Genomic DNA, 26098 nt, shown 5'->3' on the forward strand with positions numbered 1-26098 from the left:
ACATGTGCGTGGCTCAGCCTCGTCTAGCTCAGCACCGGGCGGGGCCCCTGGCTGCAGGCGGACCAGCGATGGGGGAGGGGGAGGGCGGGGGGGAGGGGCGGGGGGTCTGCTCCCCTGCGGGACAGCGGGGGCGCGGGGGCCCTGACCCCTCCCGCAGCCCAGGGGGCGGGAAGCCCGCAGGAGGCGCAGAGGGGCGCGTGGGCGGGAGCTGGGGCCCGCGCGCCCCCTGCAGCGTCACCGCCCCCGGGCCTGGCGCCTGGTGACCCCGAGAGGCTCGGGCCTGGGCGGCCCCGAAGCCCGTGACCCAGGGCCACCAGGGGCGCGATGGAACGCGGGCCGTCGTGGGCGCCCACGCTCGACGGTCGTTGCGGGGCGACCGGGCCCGGGGGAAGCCAGCGGAGCCGCGGCCCCGCTGCGGCTGGTCTCGCCCGGCGCCGCGGGAGCCCCCGCCCGCCCGCCGCCCGCTGCCCGCCCGCTGCCCTCCCGCCCGCCGCCCGCTGCCCGCCCTGTCCCCGCTGCAGGAAGGCCGAGCCGGAGGAGGCGCCGGGCCAGCCGTGCGCCCCGCACGCGGAGGGCCCGGGCCCGCGGGGCGGCAGCGCGCTGGGAGACGACGCGGGCGACGACACGTGGGCCTGCGACGCGGTGGGGTAAGAGGCCGGGCCCCGCGCCCCCCGAGCCGCCACTGCCCGGGAGGGGGGCCTCCCGCCGGCTGTGCACCCCCAGCCCTCCTCCGGGGCCCGCCCCCGGCTCCCCGCCCCTGAAGCTCCCTCCCGGGACTGCCCGTCACCAAGGCCCCGGGTCTCTGGGCTCCCCCCCGCGCCGTGGCCGTGTCCAGGCGCCCCGTGCCTCCTCCAGGGCGCCCGCCTGGTTGCCCCGGGAGCCCGCCTCCTTCCTCCGCCCCAGCGCCCGGCCGGGAGCAGGGGGACCGGCGCTCACGGACTCAGAACTTGCCCGGCCGAGTTTTCCATTTCTCCAGGATGCAGCCCCCCAGGAGGCAATAAAATGTAAAGATTAGCAAAGATCCCGACCACCGCGGTGCTTCGCTCTGTGACTGCCCCACCCGGATCCAGCGACTGCTTTTCTTGTTTTCTCACGTTTCTCCGATACTTTCCTCTCCAGCAGCAGTGGGCTTTGGACACCAGGATAGTTTGGTGTGGAAGCAGCGTTTGGTCCCGCGGGCCTTTTAGTGTCTGAAACATGCTCGGGGACTTCCTCTGTCCGCCCGTGAGCTCGATTCTGCTTTTACATGGAGCACCTATTTTGGGTGATTACAAGGGTTTAGAAGTTCCAGATAATTCACCATATATTTTTGTAATTTGTATTTTATTTTCCTGTCTGATAATCTTTCCTTTGTCATCTCAGACCTTAATAATTCCTAATCCAATTTCTTTTGTCTCTGCACTTTCCCCTCCCTGGCCCTTTTTCGGCCTAGCTTGCCCCTTGTTTCTGGTTGATTGTGTTTGTTACCCCCGCCCTACCCTCATAGTCCCTTTCTTCTGCTTTCTAAATATTTTCTTAATCTCCTTTAGATGGGGAGCCAAAGCTCATGCTTTCTTTAAATCATTGTTGTACCTTACGCATACATGCGCCTGTTCCACAACCTGTACAGGATTTTAAGGACCCAGAGGAGCAAGATGGGGAGAAGAAATGGTGAGAACTATGGCACCAGCCTGCCTGTGTCAAACATCTCTCAGGAGGTAAGCCAGGCGCTGTTGACCTTGCTGTTGACCTTGAGCACTGGGGCAGCAGCTCCCACTGTTAAGACCTGAGTCCCATTGAATCTTACCGCTGAGGTCCCTGGCTGCTGTCCCTTCCTAAGCACTTTGTCCTGGGCTTTCCCCTTGGCACATCTGGGATATCAAATGGAAAATTTTTATTTCTTGTAACAAAGAAAAAGCTAATCAGCTTCTCTCCAAATCGCCAGACGTTGCCGATTACAATTGGATTTTGTTTTATTTCCTCCCACATATCTTGTGAAAAGTATTGGTAAAGCAGGTGGGACATCAAAAAGAATAAGCAGTCCCAACCTGGAAGGAGACCGCAGCCGACTTGGCTTCATGTGTCGTTGACAAACCTGGTTATATTAATTTTATTGTATGATCTCAACAGCACAGTTCATCAGCGTCCCTTTGCCATGCTAATTGAAGGATATTTCTCTCCCTCTTTAATGTGTACATCAGTGGACCAGGGTCACAGGCATGGCTGGGAGAACCTTGAGAGTCTGTCAGGGACAGATTTAAAAGTACAGATACCTGGCCTTAGCCTCAAGCTCCTAAATCAGAATTCGTAGTATTTTTTCAAGTATTACTTCTTAAAAAGCTCCCCAGGTAATTCTCACATAGAGATGAGACCTATAACATATTATTTCAGAGAGCAGAGAACAATTTACTCATTTTATTTTTTCAAACACCACCAAAGAGAATCTACAGCCTACCTCCCAAGAGTCAACTCTCCTTCCTATCAAGAGACGATCTTTGCGGATCAGTTAAATCCTCACATTGTATTTAAGCTTAATTCTCTCTGTTCCTCCTTAGCATGGGGATGACACTTCATACTACCTGGCATCGTCTTTGTATATTGCTTAGAGTTTAATTTACAAAAAAAACTGACTTCACTTCTAAAAAAAAAATACTTTAAAAAAAAATAAACTAATCACCTCCTCATGTTCCCTTTTCCAGGATTAATTATTACACCTTCTCCTACACATCCTGCTTTTATTTTTTTTTTCCCCCATAGCACTCAGCACAATGCCTGGAACATAAATACTCAGTCGATATGAATACATTTTCTAATTCATTGTTTGGCTTTTTTTTGAGTATTTCCTGAGTGTTTTCACCATCTGAGGTCCAGAATGAGTAGCGGGCTGGCCAGTATTGAGTATAATGTGAGGATTAGAGAATTTTCTTTGGTTGATGGAAAGATTTTATAGGCTCTCAGATCTGGCACTCAGATACAGATGTGGTGAATTTGCCATTATGTGCCAGAGACACAATGGAGTGGACATTTTATTATATTTTTAAACTCAGTTTTGAAAATCTATGTGCCATTATTTTTAACGAAGTGAGAGTGAAACCATAAGTTATTGTAAAAGCCTTTTTATTTCCTAATAAGTGTTATCAAACTGATAATGACTTGATAATAACTTGATGAGAGATTCATACTCCTCAAATATGCTGGTAGTACCCTTATATGAAGTACACGGGTCATGAAGCTTTGTGCCTTTTGTTACACTCTACCCAAAGGACATGTCAAATTATGTACTTGAGCTTTTAAAATTTTCTTAACATTAAGTTTATCCTAAAACAAATATTGTTTTAGAACTTATCTCACTGGAATTTGGATTCAGAAGTACCTGTCCCTGAAAATAAAAACCTCCCACCTGGAAGGGATAGTGCAGCAGGTGGTAAGAAGTCCTCGATGTGTATGTTTATACTTATATTTATAAATATATGAAAAAGTATTCATATGTATAATATGAATAACCACTCATATTAAAGGGGGTTTGTTTTTAGTACAACCAGTTTTATGTAATTATTAATTGTTATGTTTTTATACACATTCTTTCAGGCAAAATTAACAAGGTAAGGATAAATGTTTGGCTTTAAATAATTCACTAAACATGATTTTAAAATTATATGTTCGTTAAAAAAAGTATTTACTCAAAGTTAAACTTTATATTTCATTTCTATAAAATTCTTTAATCAAGTCAAAGCCATTGATTTTTTACAGGGCTGCAAATTGGTCTTTAAATTAATATTTTATTATGTTAAGTTTTTTTAATATATAATACTATAAATGGAAATCAACTTTGCAGTGAATATAGTGTTTTCTAGTCATTGCCAAAAGATATCTTAAAGCAATTGAAATGGTTAATATTTTATTTTGAAGTAGTGAGAAAATTAATCTTTCATTTACTTTTTTAAATTAAAATATAAAACACTTTTAACTCTTAGTAAAATACAGATGATAGTATTCAAGTCTCATTAGACAACACTGTTTAGTTGGTCTTTATAAGATTATACTAATTCCTGCTGAAGTCAGTAAAAAATAATATTTGTATGTATTTAAGGGAATATTATAGGATTTCACTATATATTTCTTGATTGGAACTATATATTCCTCAGTTACAAAAAGTATCAGTCTTAGAACAAGAGTAAGGAACAGAGATATACTGTGTTTAAAAGTCTTCTGCTGCTTTATAGAACCATTTGGAAATTCCAGTAGAGCAACTGATGCTAGAACTGAACTTGTCAGAGCATGCTCACAAAAGAACACAGGTGGGATTTTATTCATAATACTCCTTCCCTAAAGTATTATTTTTTTTATTTATCTTTATTTTTGAAAGTATTACAGATGTCCCTTTTTCCCCCCATTGATCTCCTCTACCTCACATCCACCACACCTCCAGTCTTTCTCCATACCAATGCCTCTGTCCATAGGTTACGCAATTAAGCATATAAATTCTTTCACTAATCTCTCCCCACCCACTCCCCCACCCCTGCCTTCCCTCTGAGATCCCTCAGCCTGTTCCATGCTTCTGTGTCTTTGGATTTATATTCTTCATCAGTTTATTTTGTTTATTATATTCCACATATGAGTGAGATCACATGGTACTTGTCTTTCTCTGACTGGCTTATTTCGCTTAGCATAATCCTTTCCAGGTCCATCCATGCTGCGCCAAAGGGTAAGAGAGCCTTCTTTCTTACAGCGGCACAGTACTCCATGGTGTGAATGTCCCACAGCTTTTTCATCCACTCAGCTACTGATGGGCACCTGGGCTGTTTACAGATCTTAGCTATTGTAAATAATGCTGCTATGAACATGGGGGTGCATAAGTTCTTTCTGATTGGTGTTTTGGGTTTGTTAGAATATTCCTAGAAGTGGGATCACTGGGTTAAATGGCAGGTCAATTTTTAATTTGAGGAACCTCCATACTGTTTTCCACAGTGGCTGCACCAGTCTGCATTCCCACAGTGTATTAGGGTTCCCTTTTCTCCATATACTTGCCAGCACTTGTTGTTTGTTGACTTGTTGATGGAGCCATTCTGGCAGGTGTGAGGCGATACCTCATTGTGGTTTTAATTTGCATCTCTGATGATTAGTGACTTTGAGCCTTTTTTCATGTGTCTCTTGGCCATCTGCATGTCCTCTTTGGAGAAGTGTGTATTTAGGTCCTTTGCCCATTTTTTAATTGGATTGTAAGTCTTCCTTTTGTTAAGTTGTATGAGTTCCTTATAGATTTTAGGTATTAACTCTTTATCAGATGTGTTATTGGTAAATATGTTCTCCCATACAGTGGGCTCCCTTTTTGTTTTGTTGATGTTTCTTTTGCTGTGCAGAAGCTTTTAATTTTGATATAGTCCCATTTGTTTATTTTCTCCTTTGTTTCTGTTGGCCGAGGAGATGTATTGGCAAACATATTGCTACGAGAGATGTCTGAGATTTTTCTGCCTAAGTTTTCTTTTATGGTTTCATGTCTTACATTTAAGTCTTTCTTCCATTTTGAGTTTATTTTTATGGTGTAAGTTGGTGATCTAGTTTCATTTTTTTGCATGTACCTGTCCAATTTTCCCAACACCATTTATTGAAGAGACTGTCTTTACTCCATTGTATGTTCTTGCCTCTTTTGTCAAATATTGAGTGTAATGGCTTGGGTAGATTTTTGGGTTCTCTGTTCTGTTCTACTGATCTATGTGTCTGTTCTTGTGCCAGTACCAGGCTGTTTTAATTACAGTGCCTTTGTAGTATAACTTGATATCTGGTATTGTGATCCCACCAACTTTGTTCTTCCCTCTCAAGATTGCTGTGGTTATTCGAGGTCTTTTTTGTTTCCATATAAATTTTTGAAGTGTTTGTTCTATATTTGTGAAATATGCTGTTGGTATTTTAATAGGGATTGCATTGAATCTATAGATTGCTTTGAGTAGTACGGACATTTTATTGATGTTAATTCTTCCAATCCATGAACATCGTATATTCTTCCACTTGTTTATATCTTCCTCTATGTCTTTTTGCAACATCCTCTAGTTTTCCTAGTACAGGCCTTTTACCTCCTTGGTTAAGTTTATTCCTAAGTATCTTAATTTTTTGTTGCAATGGTACATGGGATTGTTTTTTTAGTTCCTCTTTCTGAGAGTTCATTATTGGTGTATAAAAATGCCATTGATTTCTAGTTGTTAATTTTGTATCCTGCTACCTTGCTGAATTCATTTATTAAATCTAGTAGTTTTTTGGTGGAGTCTTTATGATTTTCTATGTACAGTATCATGTCATCTGCAGATAATGACAGTTTTACTTCCTCCTTTCCAATTTGGATGCCTTTTATGTTTTCTTCTTGTGTGATCACTGTGGCCAGGACTTCCAGTACTGTGTTGAATAAGAGTGGTGAAAGTGGGCACCCCTGTCTTGTTCCTGTTCTTAGAGGAAATGTTTTAGTTTTTGACCATTGAGTATGATGTTGGCTGTAGGATTGTCATATATGGCCTTTATTATGTTGAAATATGAGCCCTCTATTCCCACTTTGCTGAGAGTTTTTATGAAAAATGGATGTTAGATTTTGTCAAATGCCTTTTCTGGGTCTATTGATATGATCATGTGATTTTTGTCTTTCAATTTGTTTATGTGATGTATCACGTTTATTGATTTGCAAGTATTATACCAGCCTTGCATTCCTGGAATAAATCCCACTTGGTTATGTTGTATGACCTTTTTAATATATTGCTGGATCCCATTTGCTAATATTTTGTTGAGGATTTTACCATCTATGTTCACCAGGATTATTGACCTGGAATTCTCTCTTTAGTGTCTTTATCTGGTTTGGAATTAGGCTAATGCTGGCCTCATAAAAAGAGCTTGGAAGTGTTCCTTCCTCTTGGATTTTTTGGAATAGTTTGAGGAGGATAGGTGTTAGTTCTTTGAATGTTTGGTACAACTCACCTGTGAAGCCATCCAGGCCAGGGCTTTTGTGTGCTGGGAGCCCTTTGATTACTGCTTCAACTTCATCACCAGTTATAGGCCTATTCAGGCTTTCTGACTCTTCCTGACTGAGTTTTGGAAGGTTGTTTTTTTCTAGGAATTTGTCCATTTCATCCAGGTTGTCCAGCTTGGTGGTGTATAGTTGTTCATAGTATTTTCTTACAATGCTTTGTATTTCTATGGCGTCAGTTGTTACTTCGCCTCTTTCATTTCTATTTTATTTGGGTCCTTTCTCTTTTTGTTTCTTGATGAGTCTGGCTAAAGGTTTATCAATCTTGGTTATCTTTTCAAAGAACCAGCTCTTGGGTTCATTGATCTTTTGTATTAATTTTTTAGTCTCTATGTCATTTATTTCTGCTCTGATCTTTATTATTTCCTTCCTTCTACTTACTCTGGGCTTTTCTTGTTGTTGTTGTTTTTTAAATGCATGCTACTAAAATGTTGTCCATGACTTTTCTCTTATCAGAATAGTAAACAAGGGATATTTCACTTAGGGAGTTATCATCTTAAAGAAGGAAGTACCATGGACAACAGGTGAGAGGATATTTTTGTAAACCCCTTTATTAGTGAAATAAATTTAGATACACATGAGTTAACTATTTATCTGAAATATTAGAACAAAAAACAACCAGAAGAAAAAAGTATTATGTCAAAATAATGGGAAATTATAGAAACACACACTAAACTAGAAAGTGACTGGCAGACACCACAGAGATAATCAATATATGGGTGCTTGTGAGTTTCCTACGCTATTACAGTGAGGGTTTAGAATATGGTTAGAGTCTGAACTCTTATTGAGGGGAAAAGGAATTGTACCAGGACAGTAATATTCCATGTGCCAGCAACAAGTTTAATTTCTTATATGTATTAACTCATTTAACCCTCACAACAATCCCATAAGGTAGGTACTGTTATCATCATCCCTGTTTGACAGATGAGGACACTGAGGCAAGATGGCAAGTTAAGGAACTTACCCAAAGCCATACAAGTAATAAATGGTAGAAGCAGAATGTAAAAGTAGCTGGATTCATGCTCATAACCGCTATAGGATATTGCTTCTCAGACCTTACCTGGATTTGAATTCTTATTTTTTGGTTCTTAAACTTTAGTATGCATTGGAATCAGCTATAACATTTCTTAAAAATGCAGATTACTGTTATTTGGAAATTAACGTTTATTGAACGCCATTGTGTCACTTTTATATACAGTATATTACTTAACGGGGCACTTGAGTTCTGTCCCTCTCTTTTGTATGCAGTTTTGACAATGGGATGGTTCCTTGATAGCAGCTATCTCCTAGTCAGAGGGTTTTTACCTCTGTGAGGCTCAGAATAAACTCACCTACTGCTAAACTTTGAAGGGTGAAACCCAAAAAGTGCCAAAGGGGTTGTACTGATTAATGTCCTAAGGAAATGTCGATGTTGAGGGGATAGGAAAGGCTACTTAGTAAGAAAGAAATCAGCTGGGAACAAGGATTTCAAGGTAAGAGGTCAAACGAAATGAATTCTATCTTACTAACCAACAGAAGAGGGAACAGTAGAGTGCAGGCTAGGATCACACACATGGGATCCTCCCACGAGTTTAAATCCCAGCTCCATCACTTACTAGATGTGTGACCTTAACCAGCCTTGCCTCAGTTTCCTTACTCATAAAAGGCAGGAAATAAAAGTGCCAGTTTCATGGGGTTGTTGTCAGGACTAAACAAAATAATAGGTTCAATAAGCATTTGCCGTTAATACTGGGAAGGCCTAATAATGCAGAGTTGGAAACTTGGTATCAATGAAATATTTCATTACGGAGATTTTCCTCTTCAATATACAATCAACAAGTAAAGAGAATAAAAGTAATGGTAACTTTCACTCAGTGTTTAACGTTTGTGCAGAGTACGTTCATATAATCGTCTTATTTCTTAGAGCACCTCCAAGGCAGGCATTCTCATTTCCATTGTGCTCACCGGCGGCAGAGGGGTTCAAACCTAGGCCTTCTGTCTCCAAAGTCCATGCTCTTTTTACTACACTATAGGATTGTGTCTCTGACCATTTGCAGATATAAAGTAATTTTTCTGTGGTTTTTCAAAAGCAAGTCAGTATACCTAATATTTAACTAAATGAATGAATTTTTACCATTTTCTGTAGAAATGAAAATATTTTTCAGAAGCTTTCAAGATTACTTTGCTATCTTTAATGTAAACTGGCTTTAACAAAAGCAAGATGATAATGAAACTATATACAGGGTATCTCCCCAAAAATATATACCCACAATGTCTGTAGGTTCTGTTGCATTTTGAAAATGAAATGTATTTTAATAAACACTGCCTTTATAATTATTTAAATTGTGTATATATATTTTTGGAACACCATGTATATATGTTAATTAATGGATCAAATCTTTCAATGTCAGTATTTCTAGTAAGTTTTAAAAAAAACTAACTACAGCTCAGCCAGCGTGGCTCAGTGGATAAGCATTGACCTGTGATTCAGGAGATCAAGGTTCGATTCTGGGTCAGGGCACATGCCCAGGTTGCGGGCTCGATCCCCAGTGGGGAGTGTGCAGGAGGCAGCCGATCAATGACTCTCTCATCATTGATGCTTCTCTCACTCCCTCTCCCTTCCCCTCTCTGAAATCAATAAAGACATATTTTTTAAAAAGACAAAAAACTAACTACAAACTAAACTCTGTATTCTTTGGCACTGCTCTTTTGCAGTTTTCATTTTAACGTAATACCCAGAAGTATTTACTCCTAAAGCAAAAGAGCACCATCAGGTGAAAGTTACTATGGCCTATATCTGGGGTAATTTTTGTTTGATAGACATTGTTTCACATCCTTTTTTGTTAGAATAATTTTAAAAAAACAACACACACACAATGGCTAAAGTAGAATCCTTTATTAAGTAACCTAATTACTTTCTTTAAGAGTTTCCTTTTATCTAATTCTGGGTCAGTAAACATTTCACTATAATTTCAGTCTGAGTTGGACAGCCTCCTTTTCACGCAGCATAATTGCATGTACAATATATTCACAGGCAATAGATATAATTAGCCACTTTTAACCTAATGGCCATTCATAGCCACAGTTAAACATTTGTAGTTATAATGATCTCATTACCTGTGCATGCACCAGGGGATGCCCAGCTAATATTTTAATCAATACTTTAAAAATGTACATAGTTGGATACAGTTAGAGCATATTTGGAAATTAGCATATTTCTGTTAAGATAGATACACATGCCATTAGGAACTAAACATTAACTAGTTTTTAACAAAGGTTACATATTATCATTTAATAGCATTTTAATTCTAGTCAACAAGCTATTCATTAATTAAATCATTTTTAAGGGATTTCAAAAAACCTTCAATGGAAATTGGCTTTAATACAACCAACAATCCCATAAGGCTCTTCACTCTGAACCACTCACTAACAAGTGCTCCAGCTGATAAGCAAGTTGGTTCTTACTCTGAACTGCCGACGCCATTAGGTCTCTGCTGGCCCTATGCTGTTGGAGACTTTTTTAAGGACAAAAATGAGGTTCTTATTAATTTATGTTCAGCTATAGAAAACAACAATGGTGAAACTTTATCTGCTCCAAATTGGAATTTGAAGTATAGAAACAGCAGTGTAGAAGAAATTGTAACAGATGAAAGTGATTTGTCAGAAAATGAAAAGGCAAATGATACTTTACTCAGCTATTTTAAAAAGATGGACCTGAACTTAAAGCCAGAAACAATAGAAAATGTTGAAGAATCTTTCACAGAGGAATCAAGTGAAGTATTTCCATATCCTGATTTTCTCCCTCCTCCTCTCAATACTCTGGACTTGCACAAATTAGCCTTCTCAAAATCGGAAAATTGGAAAGCAACAGTGGAATCTCCCGAAAGCTGTATTGAACATTTGATAACTCGTTTATTGGAAATGGAACGATTACAACATATGACTATACAAAAAGAGAGGCCAAGATTACAAACTACCTTCTGTACTCCAGCAGTTACCGAACGACCTTTTTCCTCCAAAACTATACCCAAAATGAGACAGCCAAAACTTTCTGACTCTGTAAATCTTCAGATAACTTGTGTAGATAAAACTAGAGAAAAAAGAATAAAGACTTCTGGTTCTTGCAAGCTTGAACAAAATGCTTCAAAATGGAATTGGAGCAGTGCTGACAAATATAAATGGAATTCTAGACCACCATCTCTAAAAAGCTCATCCACAACAAAACAATTGATGGCAACTTATGATGACTTTAAGAATCCCCAAAGCTCCATTTTAAATCCATGCCAAGAACTCTCAACCAATCCCACTACTGCCCAGTCAACTCAATCACTGGTTAAAGTGGTATCAACAAGACCTTGTCTGCCAACAAGGTCTCTAATACCAGTTTCACCCATACATCTGTCTTTTTCTGAAAATCAGAGGGAAGAAATTAAGGCACCCAGGACCAAAAAGAAACTTTACCGAAAACACATAGCATTGAACAGACCATCCTATATTCAGAAGCTGAACTGTCTGTCGCCTTCATTTAGAGATAAGGGTAAGTGCTTGCCCACTGAGCAAAAATAACATTTTTCCCCTTACATCTCAATGTGAGCAAATCTGTTCCAAGAAGCCCAGCTAAAATATGGTTCATCATTTCGAGATGCAGGTATTACACACACACACCCACGCACACTCAAATTACTTGAAGTGATATGAAGTGGAACCTGTGGAAGTCACTGCTGAGATCAGGTTATATATCAACACAAGGTAACACATTCAACAGTCTTTTGCATGTTGTTTCAAAACGTTTCACTTAGTAAACTATTCTGCTGAAAAGAGTGTTCTTTTGTAGTGATTGTTTCCCAGTACAGTTCCATCATCAATAAATGGCATAGCTGACATATTGCTGCTATTTTTCTCTTGCGTTCTATTAGTTACCTCTATCAGCGATTTTTTAAAAAAATTCTTCCCACTTGGTTACCTTTTTTCTTTCCCTTCCCAGCTCCACAATCTCTTTTGTCTGTTATTTTGACCTATCTTTTGGGTATTTGGCCATTAAAAGCTAAGGAAGTTGCTGTTTTGTTAATAGACAAGCTCTTTGAGGTTCTCCTATGAATTTTTAAACTTTACATTTCCTAGGCCCTTTGTCATTTGAAAATAAGATTGATTCTCTTTGGGACTGAACTGTAGGTTTAGGCATGAAACAACCCTCTTCCACTTAGATTTAACAGTTTTCAAATGTCCAAGGAAAAATGGGAAGAAGTCACTGTCCACAGAGAAGCCAGAATCTCATGTTAATGGAATTTTTCCCCCCAAGGCTCTTTGTTGCTGGAAGTCTTAACCCTGGTTAGTTGAAACTCAAACTAAGATAAAGCTTAACTCATTAGCTGCTAAAAAAGGAAACTACTGATTGACACTTACTGCACCTAAGAATCAGGGAAACAAAAAAGTTCAATTGCAGGCTTACAGAAACAATCTTCAGGAGTGCCGCCTGGGACCTACAATATAATCAGATATCCCAGGTCATTTGAATGCAGGTGGTTCTCAGATCACATTTTGAAACACACTATAAAGAAAAAAACGTGATGTGGCATGCTTAGATCAGAGTTTGAATATTTTGGGGGGTGCTTTGGTTTTAGTGAATGGTTGGTGAATTTAGTTTTTTCTTAAACATTAAAATAAAACCACACATGGTTAAAAGTTCAAACATTACCCAAAGATAAAAACAAAAAGTAAAAGGCCTCTCCCCATTCCCAACCTCCTGCACAAAGGCAGTCGGGTTTTTTATGTATCATCCCCCAGATAAGATGGAATGTTTGTTAGAGATGAATGAATGAGTAAAAGGGTAGTTCAAATAAACACGGAGAGCAACTGTAGTTTAAGCGCCCTCCACCCTATCTTTAATAAAAGAGTAAGGCTCAGTCTTAGACCCAGGGGTCAAAGAAAGTGTGCTTAGTTTTAATTTCAAAGAATTTTCTGGAACCGTATCAACACAGCAATAGGAGGTAAACTGAGCTGTTCAGGATCCCTGGTTATATAATAGAATTTTACCTAAATCCTATACAATTACTGTCATCATCCCAAGTGACATAACATCCCTTTTGCAGGATTATAATACAAATATGAACTTCTATTTCCACTTAATTGCGGTTGGCACTGATCTCCTTTCCCCTACCAACCGTCTTTACACTGGTTCTCGCAGTTCTGACTTGAGTCCTGACCCTCGCTCACCAGTCCTTTGTATCCATTATCATTTCTACCTTTCTTACCTGTTTGGGTTTTATCCCCTCACCTTAGGAATATGTCGTGTTTATTTGTAAAACCTTCAGGCAGAGATACGACTGTTTTGTTCCCCACTGTGTCCCAAACAGTCACTGCCTGGCAGGTGGTAGACACCCTTCCAAGTCTGATTAAGGAATGGACTTGACCCACCGCTGAAGGCTGGTGTGCGTGACGGAGCGGCCTGAACTCGCACCCAGGCTCTACCACTAACCGCTCCAGCGCCGCAGGCGGGCTTTAACCTCGCTGTTCTTTCATTTGTAAGGTGGGGAGAGGATCTTTTATCTCATATAGTCATGTGAGGATTGAGCCAACTGCCTGGCAATATTTAAAAAATAGACCGGGGAGAATAGGAGACACAGGACAGACTGAATGGAATGAGCTGCGCCGACACCGAGTTGACTGTCACGGGAGTAACAACTCATCATAGATTAATGTCCTACTTCTTGCGAGGCACGTGCTAGGCTCTAGGCACATACGGAGCAACGAAGGCATAAGCCCTGGGTTCAGCACAACCAGGAGCGGGAGCGAGCCTGGAAGATGGGAACCGGGCGGGAGGAGCCTTTTAGAGGCAGGTGATGAGGGAGCAGCCTCACGGGAGTCACATGGGGTTGGTCCTCACTGAAGGCTACTTTGGTTCTTTGAGGGGGGATGTTGGGGGGAAAGGGAGGGTTGTACAGGTTACGGCAAATTTCTTCGTGGAGCCAGGCTTCTTGATCTAGGATGCCATTACACCTAAACAAACAAGAGCTACTGCAACACCTACCAGATTGTTTCCAGTGAGACCAAAATTGCTCTAATTATGTAAAAATACAAGCAGCATTGCTGATTTTAATTATGAAGCAAAGGACCTAATAATTTTTAATGTCATGATCACTTAGTAAAAATATAGTTGCCGGGAATATTTTTTGTTTAAACTGAGCCCTAAAATGAGGCCAAGTTGTGTGTAGGAAGCACACACAGCCACCTCAAGTCCATACTGTAGAATGGTGGGAGCAACAGGCTTGGTTCAAACAGGCAACACGTGGGACTTTGGTGAAAAGAAACTCACCATGAGCAACGGGGTTTGGGAGGGGATGTAGTCATAAACAGATTCAAAATATTTGTCTATCAGGGCTGTTGAAAACAAACTTCCACCATTATTTTTGAAGAAACATTTGGTAAACTTTGTAACAGAGACATACTATAAATGAAAATAATTGTTCAGGAAATGTTAAACTTGGCTTGCTCATTCATATTACCATGTTTAGATCTCCAGTACTTTACCTTAACTCTTTGGATCTTAACTGACGTAAATTCTGACTTTCCCATCAGTAAGAGAAAGCACATGTAAAAGGTTTTTCTCTTGAAAGTTTGCAGCAACACCCTCCCCAGCCCAATACACTGCAAATTACTTTCCCTAATAAAAACAGGATGGCACGGCCCTTGTCAACCACTTTAGATGATTATGTAGCTCTTAATCCTCCGCAGCCCAAGTAGAAACTGCACTCGGGTACTTTACAAGGCTATCCAGAGCCACTGCCACTCGGCCCATTTCTTTTTTTTTTTTTAACATCTTTATTGATTTCAGAGAGAGGAAAGGAGGGGGGAGGGGAAGAGAGAAACGTCAATGATGAGTCACTGATCTGCTGCCTAGCCCACAACCTGGGCATGTGCTCTGACTGGGAATCGAACCTATGTCGATGCACAACCGCTGAGCCACGCCCGACTGGGCTTGGCCCATTTCTTATAAGACTCAGGGCTCCACCAAACTAAGAGTCCACCAGCCTCTGGGGGGCGGCAGCTCCAGCTGGGTCAAGCACATCCTACATGCCAGACACTCTGGCCCTCCAACCGCAATCCTGCTTTGCATGTGCTAAAGATCCACAGGACCTCCTAAGTATTTTATTCACTGTTTTAAAATGCTGAAGACATTTTCTCAGAAGAAAATGAAGAGTAGACTGAGGGTGTCAGGCTTCCCCATCTGCACTAAAGCAATTTATTTAATCTTTACAGAAAGGGAATTATCTCATTGCTTATTATGTTTCTATTACTAGGAAAACCAAATAAAAAACACATGTAAAAAGAACATGAATAGCCCTGGCTGGTTTGCTCAGTGGCTAGCCCGCAGACTGAAGGATCCTGGGTTCGAGTCCAGCCAAGGGAACGTACCTCAAATGCAGGCTCCTCCCCTGGCCCCGTCAGGGTTTTGTGCAGGAGACAACCAATCGATGTTTCTCTCTCTCTCCCACTCTCTCGGAAAAGCAATGGAAAAAAAAAACATCCTCCGGTGAGGATTAAAAAAAAAAATTAAGTTACAGAAAAAAAACCAATAAATTAAAATTTTAAAAAAACAAACACTAATACAATACCCTTTGGTGTATGTTCTGCACTTAGCTGCTTAGAAAGAGTCTTGATGTTTGAAAGGATAATCATACTAAGCTGGCTGCTTCCAAGCTGTAGGCTCTGTGAAAGGGCAGAATGAAGTTAGGAAAGCATCCCTCACACCTCTCCTCTTCACTGAGACTCACAAGCACATCAGAGGTCTTCCGAGAACTTCTAAATATTTAACTTTAATCCGCCAGTTCCCAATCATATTTTGGCACAGAATACTTCTGAAACATCTGTGAACATCAGTGAAACAGCACCTAGGGAACATCAGGTAAGAAATGGTGTATAACTTAAAACTCAACATAACCAGGCAAAGAAAAAATCAGGAGACAACATAGTAACAAGAGGCGTACTTTATTATGTTTTCTCAATATGTTTGTTGGGAACATTACTGCTAAAATGCAAGTTACAATTCAAATTATACCACAAACAATTAGAATACACATGAGTATTTTCAAGAGTTCAGCTTCCATATCTTGATCACTAAACGGAAAGATTCTTCAGAAGAGTCCCTCCCCCTACATATAGAAGGAAAAGAACAATTAAAGATGCCATGATATCATCAATGAAAATAACTGGAAAACATTTGAAAACTCAATTTGGTGTACATTACTGACATGTGAAAACACAGATGAGTTTGTGTTGAACATTTGATAAGGAGGACCTTCCATCTAGGAGATGATAAAATTCATGTTGAATATGACTGAACTATGATGCTATGAAGAAACACTTGATGAAGCCCAGTTTCTAATGATGTCATCATAACTAAGGGAAGGAAGTTACATACTTGAATATCTGGCTTATCTCCCACATTTCTTATCTCAACTACTTGGCCTAAATTTTCAGGTATGTGATTCCTTTGTTTCATTTCACAGATTTTATTTCTACCTAGCCACCTAGAGTCCTGCTACAAAATGATGATAAAGTCCAAGTAAAGTACAGTATTTGTTTTCAGACATAGAACAAATCAGAGAACATTATATTTCACTGCCTCTACTACATACCATAAAACATACGTTTTTTGTATTGTTAAAAGTGTCCTGAGTATTTTAGTTAGAGGGAAAAGTGATTATAATGGTAAAAGGTAAAAATTCTTCTAAAACAAATTATTTTGAGGCCCGGGTGAGCATGGCTCAGTAGTTGAGCATCGACCTATGATCGAGGAGACAGGTTCCATTTCCAGTCAGGGCCCATGCCCAGGTTGTGGGCTTGATCCCTGGCCAGAGGCAGCTGATCAATGACTCTCTCATCACTGATGTTTCTCTCTCCCTCCCCTCCTCTCTCTAAAATCAATAAAGACATATTTTTTAAAAAGTTATTTTGCAAAAAAGTAGAGTGGGCTGAGATAGGCATTGGGGAATAAGGAAATAAGTGCTATTAGTAAAGATTTAGGGGTGAATACAAATGCTGTACGGCTTTAAGATTTAAGATGCTCCATCCCTTCAAAGCCTCAAAACTCCAACCTACTTTCTGATAACCTTTAAGAATAAGGTCTAGACCTAGAGAACAGTGTCCAAAATGTTTGTTTCCTAAAATCTCAACTATTCCCCCAACTACAGAAAGAACTAAGACATCTTTGAGAGCTACGTCCTAAGACTTATGAACCCTGCAGTCTGACAATCACTTGATATCATTTTTGCCATAAAGTGTAATAAAGCAAAAACTTCATGAGATAATTGTACTTGAAAACTATACAGCTACTCTGAAACATGAATGCAAGTTTTTAAAGGATTATTCACTAAAGATCTCAATCTAACAGAGGTCTTGCAGAGTTCCAAATTCCTGCCTCAGCAAAACTACAAATTCTAATAACATGTATATAGACTGTTTACAGGGTTCCTGTCAAATAGACTAATCTAGGAATGCTTACTTTGGGAATATAAAAGATCTATCAGCCGAGCCAGCATGGCTCAGTAGTTGAGCATCGACCTAGGATCCAGGAGATCATGGTTTGATTCCCGGTCAGGGCACATGCCCGGGTTGTGGGCTCGATCCCCAGTAGGGGCGTGCAGGAGGCAGCCGATCAATGACTCTCTCATCATTGATGTTTCTATCTCCCTTCCTCTCTGAAATCAATAAAGATATATTTTTTAAAAAACATCTACATTGTATCATCTCTCATTTCCCTTAAGAAGAAAAACACAATGGCTCTAAATATTTTGCCTACTTTAAGACCATGACTGGAGCACTTTGTTAACAAAATACTAAAGGGTGAGTTGGAGGATAGAGTATTAAAGGAGTTGAACAGTGTTCTTAAAATTCCAGTTTCTATTATTTTGCATCTGCTAAGTAGATAGGATACATAAAACTAAAGACTATGTTTTGATGTAAGCTATTTGGATGTTTGCTGTTTTCCTAGTAAACCTTAGGAACCAAATTTGAAAACCATGTGTTATATGAGGAGTCTCACCATTCAAGAGTCTTATATATGACTAAATTTGACCACTATTTTATTTTAGGGAAGAGAAGACGGGGGAGAGGCAGGAGCATGATAAAACAAGCACTTTACAAATGAACACAATAGCATTACTATTCTAAGTACCAAACATTAATGAAACCCAAATCATAATGCTGAAACTAAAAAATTAGACAGAAATTAAATGGAGAATTCTTTTTTTTTTTAATCTTTTATAGAACAGAAACCTTAGCTCATGTCTTCCGGTTGTCATCATCTTCCACTGAGCTGCACCTAAAACACAAAGAACAAGTAACAAGCAACTTTGTTTTTTAAGTAACATCTAACAGCTTTGAAGGCATAAGATGAACTGTTTCTAGAAGTTAACTTACTTAAATAATTATTTTTAAATGAAGCCATGAAAATCACCAGAAGCGTCAAAATGTTAACTATTTTGAGTGAAAATAACTACAAAAGACTTGAATATGCAGCATATTATCACCAAAATAAAGTAAATAATGGTGGGGAAATCTCTACCCATTCCATTAAGGTAGAAAGCTGCCCCTGTGATGCCTCATTTACAAGGCTTCACTCTACCTGAAGATGACCACCACCTTGTATCTATTTTAGTAAGTCTAAACCGTGACGAGATGGGGTGTAGATTCAAGTTGGCTTATTAGCTCATCTATTGCTTTCCTGGCTGTAGTTCATGTCTTTAAATGGAGCAAAACCCACCAGAAGAATGCTGCTATTCTGATTTTCCATTCTTGAATGCACCAAAATGTGCATGCTTGTGGTAATTAGTGCCTGGGTGAATAAAAAAATCCCATTTACAATTTTAAAATTTATTTAAGCCCTTAAAATCTGATTACTTTCCATATTCCTCAGGGAGACAAGAACTAATCTTACCACCCAAATGACAAAGATGACATAAATTTCTGAAAATTCTCTTCCACCATGTTAAAAGTACAAATTCCTTTGTGTTGCAAAACCAAGCTGATTTACATGATTTTTGTTTTAAACTGTTGCTAAATTTTTATCTACACATGCTGTCAGAAATAACCTTGTAAGAAGGTGAAGCTGGTGTCTCAGCAAATCAGACCCCTTGGAGAAGGCGTTGAATGGCCTGTGCCGTTTTCCTGTTTTCTCTTTCCGCACCATCAAAAGGAAAAGTGAGAAAATAGCAGAAACATTAGTTAAATCCTGACTTACACCCCTAACCTACAGGAATTACCTCACTACACTGAAAGCTGACAATATTTGTAGAATTTTTGATGAAATAATTAGGATCCTAATAAGTAATAAAATAATAAACTTTTGGCTAGGTTTACATCTTTAGCAAATAATTCTGTTAAATACTTTAAGGGAGAAACAAAAGGTTGCTTTTAACTATTTATGGTTTACCTGACTTACCAGCACTGAAGACAAAAATTTTAAAAATGGCTACAAATGCCTTGTTCACAAAAGACTTTATTATCTAGTGATGCATACTGAGAACATACAGAAATCTGCATGGTCCACTTCACATGCAGTAGAACAATCTTCACTTTACAATAAGTGAGTGTCAACTGTTTTATGCAATAGACAACACTTTAAAGTCACATTCTTAAAGAAAAGCTTCATTTACAAAAGAAATAAAAGGTAAAGAAGCAATTACCGCTTTTAAAAAGCAGCTGCTTTGTTCAAGAGTGGAAGGTTTATGCCTGTATTGAAAGACAACATGATCACAAATAATGAAAACAATGAACAAATGAAAAACACTTTTACCATAAAGCAGTACACTTTCAAAATGACATACAAATAGTTAAAAATTTCATTATGTTGTCTATCTAACTTTTAAATATGAGGACTTTCAGAATTATGCCTCAACATTTGTAATTTAGTAAATGAAAACTACGCATTTTTCTATGTCACTAGGAACTGTATTTAACAAAATGTATATAAAGTCTATAGCAAGTTGATTTTAAAAAATTAAAGTTAATAAGAAACAGTACACTGAAGGCGCTCTATCCATCAAGCGCATACTCTTCAAATTTTAAATGTGATGAACAGAACAGAAATTGTAACTATGCCACAGTTGCAATGCCAAAAAAATAAAACAAGATCAGGTATCACACATGCAGGGAATTCTGCCACAAAGCTAATATCCCTCATTTGTCAATTGTTCCAATAAAATAACATCTTAAAACACCAGTGATGTTGATGGTTTAGCTTACCTTCAGTGTACTGAATGTTGTACACAACCTGCTTTAAAAGAGGAGACCATCCCTGCAGGCAGGCTCAAGAAGGAACAGACCCCTTTCGGCAATGACTACACCAAGGGCATGCTGCTGTGGCCTGCACACACACACCTAGGAAAATGTGAATATAAACAGCATTTATGCTGGCCATTTTACCTGAAGACCAAAATGAAGCCAAGTCTGCTAAAAATAAATCAACCACCCAGTATTGCTACTTATTTTATAACAGATGCTTTTGTCTTTTATGTGAACTGCAATCATGTCCATTAGCACTGTAATTTTGTGCAGTCTTGGCAGTTAAAACAGTTCTACAGTGAAATTTCACATAAGACACAAAACAGATTAACTAACATTTCTAAAAGAAATATCACCCTTGGTGTTAATTCAAATATATCATGCTTCCTCAAATTTGCTGGAGAAATATTTATAAGTTTATATACATTAATAAACTGCTGTGAAATTTCTTCAGTCTTTGTATTTAATTACTCAAACCATTGGAGCTTCTTCATCTCGTTTAAATTTTTTCCTGGATAAAGGCATGCTGTAGGGCCTGGTTGATGCTAATTCGTTTAGCTGGGTCCAACATTAGGATCTGGTCCAACAAGTCCTTTAGCTGGTGTACTTTTTTACGTTGGTCTTCAGGAAGTCGCTGGCACCCAATCAAGTCAGCCAACAGGTCCTTAGTTGGATTAATGGTGCTCATGACAGTAACTTTCTCCTAAAAATAATTTTTAAAATGCGTATCTCTAAATAAAGTTACTAAAAACATGTAACACATCAGACTGTTTTTGTCTACCAAAAATATTAATTTATAAGAATAATCATCTACTCATTTGGAACTTTTATGTGGCTTCCTCTATCCTCTATGTCTTTTCAAGAAGCAATAAGAAAACAAATGAAAAAGGTTACCCATAAGTTAGCTGAGTGTGTTTTTTTTTTAAAATCATTCTGTAAAATAATTTTGTAAAAATCATAACAGAAACTCAAACTTAGTTAAGTAATTACAGTTTGAGAATTCAAAAATATTAAGTAATTAAAAATAACATAGTAAATACTTGCTATTAGAACTGTATTTTTCCTACCCTGAAGTGGGAACAGGCAGACATGTAAACGAGTTGATCCCATGAAGTGGTAAGTGCTCTGACAAAGCTACGGACGTGTGAAACAACAGGGCCAAAGTAAAGAAGTCCTTACTTCAACCTGGAGGTTTTGGAAAGGCTCATAACAGAATGTATGTTTCACCTGAGGCTTGAAGTTGAATTCATATTTTTTAGGGGACGGAAAACAGGAAGCCGATAAGGTCAGGATGGTCTGTGAATAAAGGCCCAGAGGTCTGAAGCAGCATGCCCTTTAGCTAACGCCAAGTGCAGAATGGCAGGGCTCAGAGTACAGTGAAGAGAGGGCAAACTGCGTAAGACGGCAGAGCTCATAAGACTCAGTGTGTCATTCTGAGAAATTCAAATAATTATCTTCTAAGTAACAGAAAGCCAAAGAAGGGTCTTTAAGCAGGGAGAGTAACATGATCAGATCTGTTTTCAAAAAGATCACTATGACTGTAGTACAGAAGGTAGGTGGTGGGCCAGGCCAAGAAAGTGATCCAAAAGAAGAGATGAGAAGGGCCTAAATATGACCTATAATAAAAATAAATTCATACTATACATTTTAAAACTCTCCACCTTTTTCGTAATTTGATGTCTTTTTATTCAGGAATCAGCCAACACCAAAAAGAAATTATTTTTAATGTTTTAAATTTCATAGTTCCTAGTATGACCCAGCTTATTTGTTTACAATAAGATAACCATTTAATCTTGCACACTTGAGAGACTTACCCTTTCTGTTACTTTATCAACTTCTATGTACATGAAGTTGAGGTTCTGATCAAAATGTTGGTCTTTGAATACACCTTTCCGAATCATCTAGAAATAAAACAAATAAAAAACTTAGTTTTTAAACTTATGACACAGTATGCCTTGCTAACAATTTAATACATAATAAGTCACAAATATTTAGTCTCGGTATGCTTTCTCATTTGAAAATTATCTCAGATTTCTTGTTCTCAAACATCTTTTAAAAAGCTAATACAAATGCTGTCTGTACCTAAAACAACTTAACAATAAGAAATTAATATATTTCCCCAGGTAATGATTAAACCAATTATGATATCAAGTTGTGCTTTCACTATTCCAAATTGAGGATTAAAAAAAGACTTAAAATCATTTGTTCTTAGGTAGGAAAACTATTACACAATTGGGCCTTTTCTCTTGGCAGTTAAGAAACCTAACAACATGTTACAAATTATGCTCAAATAGCCCTAAAATGATACAGGTTAGATCTCATTAAAATAAATACCAACAACTAATTTCTGTGTAGTTTATTCTAAACAAGTCCAACATAACATAAGCTAAAATCATAAAAGTCTAAGATACGGCTCTCAGACATTTTTATAAATCTCTAAAGTTCTTGCTTTGTGTTAATCAAACAGAATTGATATTATGGCTGCAGCACTAATGACGAGTTTTATGTTAGAAATATGTCATTTCAAGTGAATTTTCTTGATACCTTCCTTTCCCAACTAACTTCCAATCTTTAATAAACTGATTGTCATCAAGTTCCTCTTTCAATGTTCGCCCATTCCTTCTTTGATCACTGAGCCAGCCCTTCCTTACATCTAACGAAATTGACCTGCGTCTATTTTCATTTTAGTTCTCAAGCATGTTCATGCTGTTACCAATAAGGGTGTGCTCCCAAGAACATTGCTGCTTCTGAAAGAGGAGACACATGAAAGTCATTCATATTATATATATGGTGTTTAAAAAATTTATGCTCATCAATTCTCTCTTCCTCAATTCCAAGTCTACCCTAAACTATAGATCCCTACCATCTGCTTAATCCAAGAGGGTAAAGAAAAACATAAAGACAGACTTTAGAGGAGAAAAGGAAAACAAAGTTCTATTCTTTTTTGGTGACTCTTGGCCGATTAGAATCACTAATCTAAACACCGGAAATGAGAAAGAGCTAAAGGAATCCTAGTAGCCACATACTTGCCTCTCTGAAATTGTTTTATAGCCATTAGTGATGAGTTAAGGGTCAGCAATCCATCAGTCTATGGGAAACTACTTTGGAGAGGTTGAACAAATATAAGCTCACATTAATGTCCTACCTTATTTGGCATTTTTCCTTTGAGATCCATGGCGAGCTTCAACATATGGTTATTAGTTTTGCCAGGAAATAGAATTTTTCCAGTATAGAGTTCATATAAGGTACAACCTACAGACCACATATCTATACCATAGTCATAGCTTTTACCTATAACTGGAAACAAAATGGAAGTTTAAATATATGATGATAAAAACAATCAACTACTATTTATTTCCATTAATGGGGGTATTAATTTAGCTTGAACTATAACCACAATCATAATACCTTACTTATGGCATTAGTTGCATGTTCTTTTCCATTAATTCTTAATAGAAACACACACTTAAAACCTAAAAAAATGAAGGAGTGGGGAAAGAATTGAAGGGGTAGAGAAAATGTGTATTTCCTCTATTTTCATTTCGCCTCTGGTGGAGATGCTAATCAGCCTCAACCAAGGCAAAAAAACAAAGGTCCCACAGAATTCATAAATCTGATAATCAGACCTTGAGTAATCAGGAGCAGTCTTCTAAAGTCGAGGATTTTCCACAACTGTTTTTGCTACTCCTGCCAGACATGACCAAGACTCCTGTCCCAACTACCATCATTCCACCTGAGGATGAACTTGCTATGGTTCCCTTCCTCGTGAATGACCTTGTGCAGCTGCTGAAGTGCGATGAAAACACTACTCAGACATTAAATATGCTGTTTCCACCACACATGATGGCCCAAGTTAAAAAACATTTGAAGAAACTTACTGATTTCAGGAGCCCGATAAAATCTACTGACAAGATAAGGAGTTATGTCATTATCCGCAACATGTGAAGCCGACCCAAAATCACAGAGTTTTAAAATAGTTTTGGATTCATTAACCTGAAAAACATTTTATCAAGGAAGTTTAATTCATGCTAGGAATAATTAAGGCAAGTAATCAGATAAAAATAATTGGCTTTGAGAAATTATTTCCAAAACTGAGAACAAAGTCACTCTTTTTAAAATTCCTTTTAAATTATTTTAAACCTCAATTTCCTAATTATGAAAAATTAGGGACTACCAAATATTTGATTGTAATTAGTAAAAGATTTTTTCTCAGTGAAAAAATATGAAAAAATACCAAGTAAAGTTAATTTTAACCAACACTGTTTAGAAAAGGATGGGGTAGTAAGAGAAAAATCTCATTGACGAAAAGCATCTTCTAAAAATCCCCAGAACACCTGCATAAAGTCAAGTTACTATTTAAAGGAACACGAAGACATTTATTAATAAGAATCAGACTTAAGATTAACTTTCATTTGACTTAACTTTCAGTTGCCAGAAAATTATGAAGGCAACAAAAGCAAAATGATTCAGATTAAGTTTGGACAAAAACAGAAAAAAAATGTTCACTGGAAGCTGCTAGACCATCCCAAATTTAGCAATTACTTCCAAGTCTAAAAATTATTAAATCCCTTAAATATAAAGAAGGTATTAGTCAAGAAAATGTTAAATATATTTGGCAAAACTGATAAACATGAACTCTATATTAGTCATTTGTTTCTTTTTTCCTTTGTAAATACTTCAACATACACAGTAACAGTGACATCTGCTGAGAAAGGCTGGAGCTGCTCCCATGACTGCTGCCACTCATGAGTCAGAAGCATGTGCAGGATTAACAAGTGCAGATAATTCATATTCCAGAGTCCCTTCCCCCCTTCAAAAGAGACACACACAAATTCCGAGTTGGGACTTGAACTTGGCCTACTGTTCCCACCCAAAAGAAACATTAACACTTTAAATAAATAAGCCTAGGCACTCTCTACTGGGATGTTGTAAAGCTTGGTCAGTGCTACAGGCTGGTCCATTACACATGATATCCATGGAATAAAGCTAACGAAAGAAATGATTATTTTTAACTGCCACATCAATAAGCATTCTCTTCATCTGGGGGATCAGCAAAACAGGTATCTTCAAAAGGGAAACTACTTTCAAAGCTTTTTAAAGTATAAACTGCATTCAGCTATGTAAGAATGCAGTTGCAATACGCAGAAAAAATCCCAGGACCATTTTAAAATTAGGATCTACCAGTGGAACCCTTGGGCTGGCTAAAATGCCTTAAACAACAGCAGGGTGTCCACAGTTATTTGAACTTTAGTTTGGCTACACAACTACCCCCTCATGAGGAATATGGTACTTCTAATGGCTGAAGTCGTCAGCTTAAAGCTTTGGATTTTCATTAAACAGCTCCATGTGGTCTCTGATGTCTACTTTTTCCTTCTTTAGGAAGAAGGGAAAATATTCAGTTTCAGAACCCATGTGAAAACCTATACTAGTTTAGCAATAACTCAAAGAAAAATGAAGTTTTAAAAGCAAGAGCTTCTATCAACCTCCATGGTGGTTACACAGAGGTTCACAGTCTACCTTTTGCACTGTTTGTATTTTATACATTCTTAATATGGACAGTATATTTTACAATTTAAAAAAGAAAGAAAAAATTGAGGTAAATATCAACTATGAAGTTGACTGGACAAGTATACAATTCATTCATAATATACCTACCATTTCACTGTAATTACTCAGCTCTTCTAACGATGTAACATTAGATATCCTATACATTACGAACTCAAACCAAACATCAAAATGGAATGCCCCGCTATTAATGTGGTAGTGTGAAAGGAAATACTCTAATCAGATCAAAACCTTTCTAAAGTGTGGAACATGTGACTGGAAGATGAACCTGGAATTACCTACAGTGCA

General features: G+C 38.5%; 2 protein-coding genes and 1 long non-coding RNA gene across 4 annotated transcripts in view; 1 reads left to right on the plus strand and 2 right to left on the minus strand.

The window, feature by feature from the left end:
* Positions 1–885: 885 nt before the first annotated feature.
* Positions 886–11865, plus strand: FAM217A (family with sequence similarity 217 member A). Its single transcript, XM_016201872.2, has 6 exons — positions 886–1697; positions 3319–3403; positions 3568–3581; positions 4203–4277; positions 7442–7509; positions 10312–11865. The coding sequence occupies exons 1-6, from the start codon at positions 1584–1586 to the stop codon at positions 11528–11530; spliced, it is 1575 nt and encodes a 524-aa protein (XP_016057358.2). The 5' UTR covers positions 886–1583; the 3' UTR covers positions 11531–11865.
* Positions 11866–15930: 4065 nt separating this feature from the next.
* Positions 15931–16655, minus strand: LOC107528728 (uncharacterized). Its single transcript, XR_001602401.2, has 2 exons — positions 16213–16655; positions 15931–16113 (listed from the first exon to the last, which is right to left on the minus strand). It is a non-coding gene; the product is annotated as an uncharacterized LOC107528728 (long non-coding RNA).
* A 2787-nt stretch (positions 16656–19442) lies between these two features.
* The window catches only part of PRP4K (pre-mRNA processing factor kinase PRP4K), a 38533-nt gene continuing 31877 nt past the window's right edge, over positions 19443–26098 (minus strand). Inside the window, exons 12-16 of one of the 2 annotated variants that reach the window (XR_001602400.2) lie at positions 24124–24238; positions 23391–23542; positions 22060–22146; positions 20671–20948; positions 19443–20341 (exon numbers count right to left, since the gene is read on the minus strand). Coding sequence is in view for 1 of the 2 variants with exons in the window: in XM_016201869.2 (XP_016057355.2) it covers positions 20745–20948; positions 22060–22146; positions 23391–23542; positions 24124–24238 (558 nt within the window). In the remaining variant the exon portion in view is untranslated. Of the gene's footprint in view, positions 20949–22059; positions 22147–23390; positions 23543–24123; positions 24239–26098 lie in introns of both variants that reach the window. The other variant, XM_016201869.2, reaches the window with a different exon arrangement.

Source organism: Miniopterus natalensis, chromosome 9, assembly GCF_054644295.1.
Source record: "Miniopterus natalensis isolate mMinNat1 chromosome 9, mMinNat1.hap1, whole genome shotgun sequence".
NCBI lineage: Eukaryota > Metazoa > Chordata > Mammalia > Chiroptera > Miniopteridae > Miniopterus > Miniopterus natalensis.

What these genes read in the sequence shown, in the direction of transcription:
- FAM217A (XM_016201872.2), top strand. Translation starts at nt 1,584, where the DNA reads ATGCGCCTGTTCCACAACCTGTACAGGATTTTAAGGACCCAGAGGAGC. An exon ending in ATGCTCACAAAAGAACACAG is followed by an intron (nt 4,278 to 7,441) that starts GTGGGATTTTAT and finishes TTCTCTTATCAG; the next exon opens with AATAGTAAACAAGGGATATT. An exon ending in GGAAGTACCATGGACAACAG is followed by an intron (nt 7,510 to 10,311) that starts GTGAGAGGATAT and finishes ATCATTTTTAAG; the next exon opens with GGATTTCAAAAAACCTTCAA.